Here is a 16,954-nt window from a genome sequence, read left to right on the forward strand (position 1 = left end):
TTTTGTAAATAAAAAATATAAATAAACTCTTCATTTTAATTTTTTATTTTCATTTCAAATCTCAATTCATTTCTTTTCTCTTTCTTCGTTTAAAATTTTTCAAACTATCCAAATAAATGATTTCAATTTTGATATTGAAATGTAAGATTTTAAATATAAAATTTAAATTCATTAATCCAAATGCTTTATAATAGAATTGAGCTTCGGTTACCTAAACCCTTTGCTTACAACATTACACTTGAGCTTCGTCTTGGTTAAGAAGCCAATTTTAAATCCAAATTAAATCTTCGTACATCTAAACACATCATTAACAAAATATATTGTTCAAAGCTCAGATTTACAAAAGTAGATCTTTATTTAAAGGGAGATATCCATTACATGGTTTTAGTAAAACATGCATGGATCATACAGTCACACTGGCATGCAAGCCTAGCTGTAGCTAGACATAGATATAGCTATGTCAAGCTATTATTACATCCCTTCCCATCTTACACAGATTTGGCCAAGAAACTTCTGAATTTCCTTGAGGCAGGAACACGACGAACATATTTACAAACTTTCATGCCAGAAGCATCCTTAATATCAGTAGTATAACTTGTTAGCTCATCATAGTACCTGTTCCATATCATCACTCCACCAAAGTTTGAGGATTCAGTCACGTTCGGAAAAACCACAGACTCGAGCTGTTCTGGTGATATGTAACCACTGGATGCTGCAGCTGGGTCATCTGACGCTACTAACCCCAAGAACACAGAGGTATGATCAGCTACACCTTCCTTGGACGTCCACATCGGCCATGATTCAAGAAGCCCCGTGAAGTCGCCATTTCCTAAATATTCGCACGTCGCGTATTGGCCATAGTATAAACAAAAAGATAATCCACAAGACCAGTAGCGATTGCGCTGTCGAAGTTTGTGAGTTCGCAACGTGGAGCTCCTGATATGTAAATCTTTCTTTCTTGGGTCGAACCTATTAGAGATAAACGAAATCACACATCTAGAAATTAAGAGATTGATCGTGGATATATATATATATATATATAGCTTGGTAAATGATTAACCAAGTGACTTTAATTGTTTTGATAAAGTAGACTATCTTTTTATTTACTATAAAGAATTTAACCGAACCATTGATTGCCTTCACAAGGTCGACCCATGACTCAGTGCTCTGATCAAGGTTGGCAAGATCAATGCCGTCTAAGGCCACCGGTCCAAGAAGGCCAGATTCCGATTCGCCGCTAAGGAATTCATCGTAAAGATAGCTTCCCAGGGAATTTGGGTCATCAATGGCGTCAATTTCAAGGGAAAGAAAGACTTGGATGCCTTTGTTTTGACAATGTTGAATTTCCGATGCTAGGGCTTTGCAATCGCCGGAAGGACAATGGTTGCTCAATACTAAGGTTGTTGAGTTGCCATACACATGAAGGTATGCGAGGGCGACGATGTTGTAGAGATCGGAGTCGCATGTAGTAGTTAAGTTCCCTTCACCGGATTCACTTTTTTGTCCCCAGTAGACAGCGACTTTGCCGCTATTGGCGTTTGTCAAACGGTCATTGGCATGGGAGGGCTTGATGATGGAGGACAGTGTGAGGAGAGGGAGAAGGAGAATGAGAACTTGTTTTTTGGAAGCCATGATCAATGGTGGGAGGGAAGATTATGATTTTCTTGTTTAGCTTGGTGTTTCATGGTGTGATTGATGGCATTTATTTAATGGTCTAGGGCAGGGGAATGGTATAAACGTGCCGAAAACAATTTCATGGCAATAACAACCCTTTGCTTCTGGTTTATAAGACAATTTTGAATGTGACTCAGTGTCTTAAATTATAAAATAATTTGATAAAAATAAATTTCTTTAAATATATTAGAAATGAGTCTCACATCAAGGAGTCTTATAAATGAAGTAAAATTTATAAGTATGAAGAGCTCTCCTTCTTAATAGGATATTTTTTTGGTATAAGCTCACCATTTGGACTTGTGCTTATGATATATACTTTTTCAATACTTACCCAGATTTAGTATCTTAAATACATTCACTCAATATATGTATTATGTGACACGAAAAACAACAATTTCATTTATTAGAATGATTGTCAAAGATTTTGTCGTATAATACTCAAAATATTAAATTTGAAATTCTTGGAGGGGCCATCATGAGTAAGGAGTGTTATGATTATGAGGATTGTCTCAAGTCTTTAGATGAAAATATATTTTAAGTATTAATAAAATTATATAATTGAGACATTTATTGAGTGAGTGTCTTTAGATCATTGACTCAATACCTTTCACTCACTGAATGCTGAGTTTTATATACTTAATATGCTTGTTTTCAATTAAATTAAGACATGTAGATCTTTAATATATATTATTTATTTAATAATAAATTCTTATTATTAATTTTATTTACACATTAAGATTCACTTATCATGATTTGATTAGATACAAGTATATTAATATATAAGATTAAGTACATAAGTCTCAATTTTCTCTCTTTAAGGTTATTAAATGAAAATATTTTTAAAAATTTTTATTTTTATTTTGAAAAAAATAATATTATAAACTATATTTAATAAAATTTGTTGATATGTATAATTTATTTAAAATTATCTTATAAACTAGGACAAGAAAAAATTAATTATTAATTATTAGTCATAAATTATAAAACCGCCTTACATTGGCGGTTGATAAAGAAAACAATTTTAAGGAAATAATGTAAGAGTCACATAAATGTCATTTGGCCAATCAAAGTGATAGGAATTCTATTTGGGAAAATGTTATATAATTTTTAAAAAAAATTTATTATCATTTTTTTAAGACTAGCTTAATAAAAAAAATCTCTCACACTTATATAAATCTTACATTATTTATGAGGCTCTTAATGTGAAACTTATGAAAAATTTTAATAGTATTATCTTTTATTTAAATAATAAAAAACAAATTAATAATCGAAACAACCATTAAAAGACCACGACAATAAAAAGTAAACTAGAACCAGATTTAAAAGATTAAAATTTTCAGTATCTTTTTTTAGTAACGAGAACAAAGAAAGAATAGGCTAGGATGGATTCCCTAAAGAAAGAAAGGAGTATCTGCACCCTGACATTTTTTGTACATTACTCATAGCTGTTATCTTCCCATTGAACGTAATCGTATTCAAGAAGATAAATGGCCAGGCAATCAAAGTAGACACCTCTCTTCTTGTGGAGATTCGATCGCCATGCCCACCGGACATCATTACAGTTGGACATTTGCAAAGATATCAATGTGCGTGTCAGCGTGTGGTCACCATTAGATTTCTGACAAAGGTTACGTCCCAACATTGAAGTTCATAATCATACCACTGGCCAGAGGCACGCGCGCGTACAAATTGATTCTATTTTCATTTTCAAGTTCTTTTATTAGCTAGCCACCATTATCATCTCATACCTTCCATGAATACTTATGCACTGTGGATTGTACTACTCTTTTTTCTCTGCAGTCAGGCTGCATTACAGGTCATCTTCATCACCTTTGGCTGTACTTTAATCAATGAGAAGTGGTTTCTCTCTTGAGTAACCAGCTAGTTATTAACAGGAAAAATTGCATTCAGGGGCTTCAGAAATAGAAAATTTATAGACTAGACTTAATAAAATATTATTATGAAGACCCAAGGATTTTATTTGCATTTATGTTTTTAAGTGAAATGACTTATTTGGCTCACGCATACACAACTGTTTTGGGTCTCTCATTTCTCTCACCTCCGATGAGGATTTCTTCCCTGCCACCCTCAACGATATGCCCTCCCGGCCACCTCAACGCTGATGGGAGATCAGCGGCCACAACCCCAAAAAAAAAAAAAAAACTCCATTTCTCTTACTTTCCTGAAAGTAGAACTACATGCCACAGCTTCTAGAAACTCTTTCAAACCAGCGGCTTCTTCTGTTCCTTCATCACCAATCATCATCCCAATCCTTTTACCTTTTCAGCCCACTTATCCGAGTTCTTTCAATAAAATGGTCGATCCGATTTCATCATGAGCTTTAACAAAGGAATAATATTTCAACGTAATATGGGTTTTAGAATTTGTATGGCTTCCATGATACAACTGCTATTTTCAGAACTTGTTGGGAATCGCAAGTGGGATTCTGCAGCTCTCATAGCTTCCTATTTTTCTTCTCCTCACTGTTCCTCAAACATCTTCACCTCTATCTGCTGCTTCTGCATCTGCTTCGACTGGTTTGCCTGCTTCCGCCCAATCCTTCAAAAACTCGAGCCACACCACCAAGAAGATGATCATGGTCTCATGGAAAATCATTTGGAGTCCAGGGTCTGTGTTGATTTTGCCTGGCCTTGATCTTTAATTAGTCTTCTCGTGTTGTTGCAAAACTATATGCTTGTGTTCATGAATATGATCGATCCTAGATTTGCTCTTCTTTACCTCTTCCGTTCAAGTTTGTTGAGAGTATGCGACCGTTCCTAATTTCCAAAGCGATTAATGATCTGAGACTGGTGGAATCGGTGGCGTTGGGATGCATCGGTGATAATAGCGGACGACATCCAGTTGCCGTTCCCGTCGGCGGGGAGGTGGGAGGAGATATCACTGAGGGTGGGAAGAAGAAATCCTAATGGAAGGTGAGAGAAATAAGGGAAACGAACAGTTGTGTATGTAAGGGGCAAATGAGTCATTTCACGTAAAAACATAAATACAAATAAGGCTTCTGAGCCTTCAGAGTAATATCAGATTTTATTGAGCCTTATCTACAAAGTTTTTGCTAGAGAGCCTTGAATTAATGCAATTCTCCCTCGTTAATATTAGTTATATCTATTACTTAATCCAACTAACCATTGGAATAAGCATTAAATTGCACCTATATAAAAAATTATTTTCGTTTAAAAATATAAGATATTTTAATTGAATTTTATCCTTTAATAAAATAGTTATTTACTTTCAAACTGACTTTATCTTTTTATATTTATTCCTATTAAACATCCTACGATAAATATAAAATTATTATTAATAGAGGTATTTTTGAATATTCAACTCCTTAAAAATACTTTATATTTTTTATCGAAAAAAGTAACTTGTATTAGATGAATATACTTATCCATTTGTTTTTGAAATAATTTTTTTAAAAGGAGTTGAATGGTTTGAGTTAGCCTTTCAAGTCATCTTGAACTCATCATTTTCACCCCTCTTACCCTTTTCATGATTATATAGAAAATTTAAATCTATTAATTTTATCATAATTTTTAAATAATGATTAAATAAAATGCTTAGTTTATCTAATAAAACTCTAAAACAATAATGGAATGCTCCATTCTATCAATTCCACCTCATTTCATTCTATTAATGACTGTTTTCCATCGTATACTTTTAATTGTACCATTAGTGCAAACCACTGCCCACAGTTAAAATGGGAAGGTCCAACATACATAGGTGCTAAAAATGAACATCGAGGCCAGTTATAAAATATATATATATATATATATTGAGTGAAAATTTTCATTTCCAAAGAGCACCTTTAAAGCGTATAACGCATAATGTGTGAACTAATACTCGTGTTCTTCAATGAGCATTATTATGATTATGATTATTATTATTATTATTATTATTGGTGCTTTAGAGTGAAAACCTTGTGGCATATTCGATTTGTTGTGGTGTTGATAGTTGCTTGGTTGAGACATTTTGAACGAGATTCCTTCCATATGGAGTTCTATATAAGTTTTTTTAAAAATTAAAAAATCATAATCTTTTTCTGGAATTTAAAAAAAGTGCTTCATGGCTTAAAAGACTTATTATTAAATATTTCCCATGGATTTTTAAAATCGTTAATTCAACTAACGTATTGCTTTACATCATAACATACATTATGATCTCAGTGGAATCATTATCAAACCTGCAGTTATTCATGTAAATTAAAAAAAAAAAAGGATTTTCCGGTAAATCTTTCTCAAAGCTCAGAAATATAAACGTTGAAAATTTATTAAAACAATTGCTTCCACAAGTATATTGTATTAAACCATTGTTCAAACAAATGGCATTTTATATTTTATTGATTATTTATTAACCATAATTTCTTTCATTAAAACAAAGGTGTGACTTTACAATACATTATGATTAATTAATTATCTTCTCATAGTGGAATAATTATAATCAAACATATAGTTTATTTATTATTTGATTGTCTGCATTGGGCAAATAAAGGAAATGCTATTCATGTAAATGATAGTATTTTGATAACCTTATTCTTATATATAAAAATAAAAGATAAAGTTCAAATTAATGCATGGTAAATGGATCGCTATGGCCTATTGAAAGGAATTATTGTACCATAAAAAGAAGATCACGTGTTCAACGTGGTCACTGCTTTATATCAAAGTGGTACCGTACTACCATTCGTTGCGTGGCGATAAAAATCTGCATAAAGTTATGGTCATAAGTTCTTGGAAAAATGACAATCAAGTCCTAAAAGATTAGTTTTATACTAGTTAAGTCCCAAGTAATTTTAAAAGGTCAATAAAATCCCTTGCTGTTTTTTACAAATCAGAGTTCTGATTGAAATGACGAAAATGCCCTTATAATTATTGACTCAAGGAAGCTTTATTTTCTGTTGAGTCTATTTGGCTGGTGCGTTTAGACATTTTTTTTTTTTGCAAATCCTTGCATCTGAACAAAAAAGTTGACTTCATTAAGGTTCGATCTCTTGCAAAACGGCTCTCGTAAGGAAGAAGATGGAATGCTTTTTTGCAACTAAACATGAAAGATTTTTTTTTATTTCACGTCTCTAAAAATTTGGCATGAAGATTCGACATTTTGCAACTGAAAATGTGAGAATTTATCATCAAGTGTCCATATTTTAAGATGGAATGTTGTCACTGTCTCATTGATGCAAAAATCACTTATATTAAAAGTAACTTGTTTTTAAGTGATATATTATTACATTTTATTTTGTTTATTGTAGGTTGATATTATTGGGTATGATGGAAAAAAATTATTTAAAGAAAATTTTTTGTTATTTTCATTTTGGTGGAGATATTGTAAAAGATATGCATGGGAAAATGCATTATGATGGGGGGAGTTATAATGGAAGAATGATTAGAGAAGGAATATCTCTTGAAGGACTTGTTAGGTTGATTTCATCATGTTTGAATTGTGATTTAAATGGAATAGAGTTGAAGTACACAATAAAGTTTGATTGTAATGCTCTTTTAAACCTTAAAGATGATGAAGAGATAAATCAATTAATGAAATTGAATAATAATTTTGCTCATGTGTACATCATTGGAAAGATATAGCAAAGTACAGAGGCAACAAGAGATTCAATTGATGGGTAAGTTTTTTTAATAATTGTATGATTAATATTATGCTAATATGAATATGAATAGTAGTAATAAACATGATTTGAATGGAAATGCAGAGCAGGATGTTCAGTTGGGAATTCACATGCTACACAAGATCTTGAAGTTCTACCATGTGCAATACAAAGTATCCCAATACCAATGCCTGAGTTAAATGCAACAAAGTGGAAGGAGAAAATATATAGTGGCACTATGCATCCTGTTGAGACCTATGACATGCCAAAGCCAAATGTGTTGACAGTGTTTGAGCTCATGAACCAAACCTTTTTGCTGTCTCTTAGAACATCTCGACCAGCTGGCAGACCTCGTCATGTGAGGATCGAGTCTCAACATCAACAAAAGAAGCTTTATCATTATTCTCGCTGCCATAAAGCAGGTCATACACGGAAGAGGTGTAGAAATCCAAATTCAAGTTAATGTTATTGTAAATGGGTTACCACATGAACTTGAATTTGGGTGACATACACATATGAGTAGTTTCAGGGTTTTTTTTTTGCATATAGCAGCCCCTTTTTTGTAAATTCAAGTTGATATTTCTATAATATGAGATTAGATCAACTTAAATTTGGTTGACATATATAGGTTTATGTAGATATATATTGGTATTATTAGGGGATTTTTTTGGTACATACCAACCCCTCGTTTGTAAATCTAAGTTCATGCTTTTGTGTATGTGGACAGCTAATATATGCAGATGCATTAGATGAATTAATACATGTTTCTTACATGTATAGTTCATATCTTCTGTGATCACTAAAAGGGTGTCGTTTTAAAATTTCGATCAGAGGTAGGAAATTATTCATAAGGAAGTTACAAAATTTGGTATGTCAGTTGTAAATTACTAGAGCCATGTCCAAAAATAATTTGGTAAGTTTGCAAGTTCAAGAATTAAATAGTTTTTTGATTCAAAATTTCATGTACGAGTTACAAATTATTCCCAATGAAGTTGCAAAATTTGGTGTCTCAGTTGCAAAATACTGGAACGTTGTCCTAAAAGAATAACTCTTGTAGAAATCTAATAGTTCTTCGATTCAAAATTTCGAATACCAGTTGCAAATTGTTCCTAAAGAAGTTGCAAAACTTGGTGTCTTAGTTGCAAATTACTAGAATATTGTCCTAAAAGAATAACTCTTGTAAGAATTTAATAGTTATTCGATCCAAAATATCGAGTACTAGCTGCAAATGCTTCCTAAGGAAGTTGCAAAATTTGGTGTCTTAGTTGCAAATTACTGGAACGTTGTTCTAAAAAATTTAACTTTTCTATGAATTTAATAGTTTTTCAATCCAAAATTTCGAGTACCAGTTGCAAATTATTCCTAAGAAAGTTGCAAAATTGGGTGTTTCGGTTGCAAATTAGTGGAATATTGTCCTAAAAGAATAACTCTTGTAGGAATTTAATAGTTCTTCGATCCAAAATTTTGTGCACGAGTTGTAAATTATTCCCAAAGAAGTTGCAAAATTTAGTGTCTCAGTTGCAAATTACTGGAGCCATGTCGTAAAAAATTTAACTCTTGTAGGAATTTAATAGTTCTTCGATCCAAAATTTTGAGTGCCAGTTGCAAAATTTTCCTAACGAAGTTGCAAAATTTGGTGTCTCAATTGTAAATTATTGGAACTTTGTCCTAGAACAATAACTTTTTTAAGAAATTCAATAGTTACCCCACCCAAAATTTTGACAAACAGTTGCAACATTGGCTATATATAATTGATTTGGTTGCTTGTTCAGCTTGCTTGATAGTCACAAAGAGTGTTTTATATCACTTCACTTGTCCTAAAATAATAATGAAATTAAAAAATTCCATGATTCATTTGTTACATTGAATTGGATCACCATATGATTAAAGTAATATAAGTAGCAGCTCAGCTGTTTCAATTGGCAGGAAATACACGTTATATAGATAATTTTCACCACTCGCATTGAATCATTAGCTTCTATAAGGCCATTAAATTTTCCTTCATTTTTTTAAAAACTCTTGAAGTTGTCGTATCCAAACTTTTTTGTTGTAGCTTTCTTGTTGTCCATAATTTCTTGGTGTCCTCAGTTGCAAATTACTTTTTTCTGGTCTGCAACAAAAGCAAATAAAACAGATTCAGCCAAATGTTACACCCAAAAACACACCACATATAAATACACTATTATGGAATAGTGAACATGTAGGGTGGCAACTTTTATTGGATTAATTAAAATTTTGGCAAATATGAAGAAGGAGAAAAGAGATAGCATAAATTGCAAGTAGTTTATCACACCTGATGCTGCATCCAGAGTTAGACGCATGCTCAATTTTAACAGACTAATAGTGGTCATTTTTGAAAACATCAGGCCACTGTGATTACCAAAGGTACCTTTTGAAAATTTATGCTTAAGAAAGAAATCATCTTGGTTTCTCTAGAATCTATTTGCAATCCAATCCATTAATGACCTAAATTCAGTTTTTTGACTTCTAGGAGTACTTGAAGGGCACCATTCATAAGGTGATATGCAATAAAAATCCTCAATACTAACACTCCCACCATTCATAAGGTCATGATTAGACTAGAGGATTCAAGGGTTTTAAAACTTGCAGTTCAGTTACTTATCACTGAGTTTTGTTCTTTTCTATAACATCAATAGTATTGCCAGTTTAGTTGGCATTGGCAGTAAATTTAATATAAGTAACAATTTTGTGACCTGAATAGTAACGGGATATGGTAACATAATTTTTATCTCCTCTATTTCTGGTGTAAAAGCTCTACCTCTCTTGTCTGCCTACACAGCATCTAAAGGTATTTTTGCTATCCCTCACCAAACTTAACTGTAATATATATATCAAGGTAAGCTTGAGAAATTGACACAGAAAGTTGAGAAATATCCATATTTCAAAAAACAAAGCAGTGTTATTTGATCATTTATGTTAGGTATGATACAATACTTCAAGCTAGCTTCAAACACTATATGTCTTAAATTAATGTGCTATCTACATCATGTTATGCTTCAAACTCATAGCTTATGTATCATAAATCAAAAGCAAAGGTAACTAATCTACATAGTTTCATTCTGGGGTTATGAACAAAGTCACAAAGAACTTGGCAATGGAATGGGCAAAAGATAACATTAGTGCAAATGCAGTAGCACCAGGACCTATAATGACTTCAATTTCGAAATCTAACATGGTATAAATATGTGCCTAATTACTTTCATTTCCTTGATGTTTTTTATATTCTACAGCTCTCTTGAAATTATTCATATAGAAAATACAAGATACACTTACCAAGAACCCGACTGCTTGTCTTATGTGCTTCAGCTCATCCCAAAATGATCCAGCATACTGCAAAATCCAAGGCAATTGCTTGGAAATCAGAGCCATGAGCCACCATGGAGATCCATAAACTAGTCCAAAAGCAACACTTAGCAACTATAGGGCATCACATCACTTTGTAATAGCCCAACTAAACAATATAAAACAAGACCTAATAGCATAAGCAAGCAGCAAAGAATAGTATTATGTATGCTATTCATTGTACAAATCTACATATTGTCATGTGTTTAGTGTATCAATGTAAAACACATCAAATTGCATAACAAGTGGAGATGAAGAGCATAAGTCTAGTCAGCACAAAATTCAACTGTTGGCAAAAATATTGGTGATGTTAACAAAGGTTTGAGGTAACATTAGCAAAATGCAAGGGAGAGGTGATAGTGGTGGCAGCAGCAGTCGTGACAGTGGTTTGCTTGTAAGTATGGTGTTTGTGGCTGCAACAGCAGTGGTGGATAAAAAAATGGCGATGAAAGCAAAGATGGTATCAACAATGACAGTTGGTGATTATGGAAACAGAGTATAATGATATATTAACAAATGGAAACAAAAATTTAGTTTTTATATTGAAAACTTATATAGTTCTTATCAGGACTTGCCCCGCATCTCTGGTATATAATGTTATATAGTGATAGCCATATAATGGTGACAGCCATATAAAAATTATGCAGGCAGAATCGATAAAGACAACAAAGCAAATGCACTAGAAATTATGCGGGTAGAATCGATAAAAAAAATATAATTGGGAGGAATAGCACACAAAATGATAGATGCAAAATCTCTTCCCTAAACAATAAAGATGAGAAGCACTAGCTCGCAATGTCCAGCTGAACATATAGACTTACAGCAGAGAGAGACAAAGAAGAGACGAACAGCTTCCCTATTCACTTGATCGTTGGTGTTTGTCGCTAGCGGTTTTATGGCAAAGAAGAGATCAACAGCTTTCCTCTACTCGATTGCAAGTGATCACTTAAGGCAGAAAAGAGAACGATCGCGGGTGTGTGTATGTTGTTGACGGGTAGGGCAGGGAAGGAATGGACATCTCTTCTCTACTCAGTTTGCAAGAGATCTCTAGGGTAGAGAAAAGAATGACCAAGCTCAAATTCATTGGCTAAATAAGGGTATTCGTCCTTTTCATTATATCAAAATACCACTACTTAAGGACTTGGGACTTCATTGGCCTTTTAGAATTACTTGGGACTTAACTAGTATAAAATTGATTTTTTGAGACTTGATTGTCATTTTCCCTAAGTTCTTTTCTCTTTGTTTTTTTTTAAAAAAAGAGGTTCACTTGTCCCTTTGCCTGCAAAATGTTCTCCTATCAAGGCATTTTATAGTGGCCACTTTGTGGTTCTAACATATAATTTGGCAGCTTTAGTGTGTGTTTAATTTTTAATTTATTAAAAATTAATTTAATGAAAGTTTATTTGATGAAAATTAGTTGTTAAAATAAAATTTATATTTGAATATATTTTTTTAAAAATTAGTTTAACAAACGAAAATTTATTTATTAATAAAAAATTTTGCTTTTAAAATGTACTTTTTAATATGTAATGACCAAAAAGTATATTAGTTTATGATAATTTATAATTTTTATTATACAAATATAATATATTAGAAATTTTTAAAAATGTATGAAACAAATTTAAAATGACATAAAATTTAAAAATATTGATTGCTTTACATTTTTAAATTTTAAAAAAATAAAATTCCCCTAATTGGTATTTCATTTAAATTAATTTTATAACAAATAGACATGATATTTTATTGTAACTTATATTATATTTTAAAAGTCCAAACTTTGAAACCTTCTTAGCAATAGGTTGATTTTATTTTGTTTTAATAATAAAGAAATATCAAAGATGCCCTTATCTTTTTATGTTGTAAGAAGAAATTTTTGAAAACTTTTCTGTAATTTTTTCAATTGTTCTTTGTTCAAATTTTTTTTCCCCTTATGCGAAGAGCAGGCGTCGTTCAGCGTCTTGTGCCTTTTTCTTCTTTCCATTGATAGCAAGCTTCCTCCTTTTTCCTTCTCTTTTCATTAAGCATTGTTAAGCTTCTTCCTTTGCCAGTTAGCTCGCTATCAATATGTGCGTCATCTTTGTCTGTAGCTATTGTGAAGTTCTACTGTGAGTCATCTCCGTCGCCAAATCACGAGCTCGGGGAAGGAAGAATGGACAAAGTTAGATTTGTGAATGCTTCCTCTACTTCCCTGCTATTCCTATAGCTATTATGACTGCTACTTTTAAAAGTGCCTCCTACCCTTGCTAGCCCTACTGCTTTCCTTCCTCCAAAAGTGAAGTTCCTAAATTAAATAGGAGGCTGTGACCAGATGGTGGGGAAGAGATGGAGGAGAGACACCGGAGCAATGACGGAGCAATTGCAGAGCAAGACGAGTGACACACACACGAACGCAGAGAATGAGGAGATGTTTTGAAAAGCACACTGAGCGAGCTGAGCATGAGAAGACAAAACTAATAAGGGGGGTTATCATGGTCATTTTAAAATAGTAGGTATCATGTTGTCTGAATTTACGTTTCAAAAGCTACAAATTTGAGCTTTTGAGTTTCTCTGTTGCAAGCCATTCTCAAAGTCCTTTTCAAAAGTCAGTTCTATGTGATTTTTGGATTCTAAACAACATTTAACTTTCTAAAAGTAAAACGCAACTTTTTAAATGCCAAAAGTAGTGAAACCAAATGCACCTTTAATTTCTTGTCATTTTCTTCTAGCCTTAGGTTTGGTATAAATGGGAGAATGAGAGAAAGAGTCCCTAAACATACAACATAAGAAAGAAATACCACAAAATATGATAATTATGTGTGTAGTCTCTGAAGACTCGTCTAGCATATTATTTTTGATGAAATGATAAATTTCCCCAAGTTTAAAATTTGAAACGAAATATTTGGAGGACGGTAACTCCATAATACTAGAGAATGACTTCTCTTAATCAAACGACTTACTTAAACCTAGCTAATAGCAAATTATAAGTACTTTTTTGCCATTTTTTCATCAATAAAATGGAATATATGAAGGACAATGATTACTGAAGAATAGTGAATGACAACATCTTCTGGCCAGATAACTAAAACCTAGCAAATGAAAAAAAATGGAAATAAAAAGGTAATTTTCTATTAGATTTTAGCCATTTGTCCATGAAAAGTTCTCATTTACATATTTCAGAGGTTTTTTTTTTTTTTCATTCTCCCTTTATATATGAAGAAGTTTTCCGGGGGTAAAAAAGCGAAAGCGAACGCACTTTTTAAGGGAATAGGTTTGTTGTAGTGGATTTCGCAAAGTGGTGTTCAATTCAATGGCCAAGAAGAGAAGGGTGCGTAAAAAGACTTATCATCTACAAAGTATCCAACATTTTTTATGAAAAATATTTGGATACTTTGCAGAAGGCTGGAGGCAATAAGGAAAAAAAAATTTAAAAGATATATAAAAGATATGTTTTATAAAAAAAAAATATTTGGGTGCTTTGCAAATGAGAAGTCATTTGATATATTAATTTCTTCTCAGCCATTGGATTGAATATAGAGTGAGGATCACCTCATTTCCCATTAACTTCACAAAATCCACTACTCCAATCTGTAATTTTATGTAGTTGGTTTGTCATGTAATGGTGTATATATTGTCAATGGTATGATAAGTACACGTGGATGGCGCCTATAATTTTTCAAGAAGATATTTTATTTATTTTATTCTGTTTTGTGGCATGTATCTGTAACCACAAATTAAAATGATTGATTTTTAGGATTTATTTTATTTTTAATAAGAATGGTTCGTTGATTTCTTGATTCCTAAAAATTCACGTCCACAAATCCCCATTGCGTGGTATATTTCATTTTGAAGAATATCAGATAAAAATCCCTGAAAAAATTTAATATTTGATAAAGAATTTTGGGTAGATCGGATATTTAATTAAAACAGTAACTTCACTTGTTAATTTATTAATATATTTATTAAACAACATTTTATGAATTGCATTTCGATCACTAAAATACAAAAATTCTAATAAAATAGAATTAATTACATTTGTTTTAGTTCATATTGGATAACTCAAACAAATCTTTGTACTGTTTTTAGGGTGAGGATTCTCTCCTCTTCCCTTTCTATCCTCTTTCCATTTTTTTTTTTTTTTTGACTTTCAACAGGGATTGCCTCACTTATTGTTGAAAGTCTTATAATTATTTTTAATTTTTTTAAACTTTTTAAAATTGGGTTAATTTACACCTAGTGTTAAAAGTATTTTTATAATAGTTTTTTTTACTTGATATTGAAATTTTTCATAATATTATAAAAGTGTCACCACTTTTAGTTTAATAATAGGTGCCTTTTAATCGATATAAAAAGTCTACTATAAAAGATAAATTTTGCACCAGTGAAAAAAGATTGATGGTTCTTTTTATAAGTCATTTTATATAAAAAGATGAAGTATTAATTATTTTTTCAATTTGTTTCTTCACAATTTCTTATGAGCATAATAAAAGGTTGTATACAGAGAAGAAAATGTTGTAAAGATTTGCATTTAATAATGATTAATTGAGGAAAAAAAATTTACTAATCACAATATATTATTTAATAGGATATCTTGAGTAAGTGGATGAGTGGATGAGACTAGGTCATGAGCTCCCTAAATGCAATATTTCACTTGGTCTAATGTAGTAGGCCCATTGATGCATGGGCTTTAGTCTCATAGAATTTGGTTTGGGTTTTGGCCAATTCTTCTTTGCATCTAATTCGCCAAATCAGTCCAAACAATAGTTATTTAGAATTTAACTTGACTATTTTTTTTTTCTTCACATTTTATTGTTAGTGCTTCTATTACTTTCACCTTCCTCTCATCTTTCGTCCATGCTTTTCACTAGTTGAAAAAGAGAAATAAACTTATTACTTTTAATTTTTATTTTTGCTTTGAATCTCAGCATATTTCTCTTTACTTTTAAATTTTTTTTACAATATTCAAATAAAATATTTTAAATATATAGATATTAAATGTGAGATTTTAAATATCTATTTTAAATCTTCAATTTATATTCAAATCGATTAATTCAAATACAACTTAAGTTCTTTCTTTCTTAATTTACATAAATAGCATAAATTCCCTTCCTCATCCAACACAAACAATTTACAAAGCTATAAATACTATTTGATTCCTAATACATAAAAAAAAAAAATTGTGACTAGCTTAGCTATCAATGAACAAAAAATTTCACAACAAAGCTACAAATACTATTATTCAAAATATTTTAGAATTTTTCATGCAACCACATTTACCATTAAAATTTTATATCTAGAAGACATCAAAGAGTTATCTCCATAATCCGTATCAGAAACAACACCATAGTGAAGGCACCCAATGCCAAAGGTTACGTATACGTTCCAATTCCCTTGAAGCCAAACCTGATAGAAAATCAGCAGCTTTTGATTCTCATCCCATCGACAAAGAAGAGACAAATAGATAGAATCCAAAGACTCTCTCTAGTATGTCTCAATCGTCTTTAAGCTTGCATGGAAAGTTAATTAACTCCAGTCACACAGTTGGATATTTAGTTTTCTGGTGCAAAGATTACTTGTACAGGTCAGAGCAATCCATCAATAAATAAAGCCCATGCCAGAACAAGATGGCAGTAGTTCAATAGCTTTCTTGACTACACACAGCTCAGCATAAAACTAGAATCACCTTTTCAAGCCACCCAGATATGAATTTTCAATTAGGTAGTCCCGAGCAACAAACCAAACTAGGAGCTTGCCAACACGAAGACTAGCATCAGAACACACAATTAGCTTTCCAGGATATTAGAGGTTCATCAATCAAATCCCATAAGCTTTGTCATAATCATCAAGAGGCGATTTCGAACACGGCAGATCATACAACGATTTCTGATATTACGGATCTAAAGGGTGTCAATCTGCAAATTCGAAAAAACGATAAAACCAACATAGAAGAAACAAATAATGTTCAAGAGATTCAACATTAAGGCCACAAGTCTTGCAAAATGGGTCAACATGGCTTCGCCTCTTGTAGAGAGCTTCGTTACAATACAAAAAACTGACTTAGTCGCCGCAAAAAACTATTGGCTACCAGATTTTTTTGTGTCAACATTTTGACAGCAAAAATATCATGTCATCTTGCTATGTGTACACCTCTTCATACCACATCACGCCACATTATCACCACACACCATATCACATATTCATTATAAAATATGCTCAAATTATGATTTGAGCCCTTAATCTACATCTCCTAAGTCTTAAATTCTATTTTTTATTAATTGAACCGAAATATCTACAATTATTATGTGCGAAATTAAATGTATATTATTT

General features: G+C 31.9%; 1 protein-coding gene across 1 annotated transcript; it reads right to left on the bottom strand.

The window, feature by feature from the left end:
- Positions 1–336: 336 nt before the first annotated feature.
- On the bottom strand, positions 337–1,696 carry LOC129300594 (acidic endochitinase-like). The gene is made up of 2 exons (XM_054939167.1): positions 1,128–1,696; positions 337–969 (listed from the first exon to the last, which is right to left on the bottom strand). The coding sequence occupies exons 1-2, from the start codon at positions 1,630–1,632 to the stop codon at positions 830–832; spliced, it is 645 nt and encodes a 214-aa protein (XP_054795142.1). The 5' UTR covers positions 1,633–1,696; the 3' UTR covers positions 337–829.
- Between the last annotated feature and the right edge of the window lie 15,258 nt (positions 1,697–16,954).

Source organism: Prosopis cineraria, unplaced genomic scaffold (assembly GCF_029017545.1).
Source record: "Prosopis cineraria cultivar Desert tree isolate PC_DT_omini unplaced genomic scaffold, ASM2901754v1 PC1667, whole genome shotgun sequence".
NCBI classification, from domain to species: Eukaryota; Viridiplantae; Streptophyta; class Magnoliopsida; order Fabales; family Fabaceae; genus Prosopis; species Prosopis cineraria.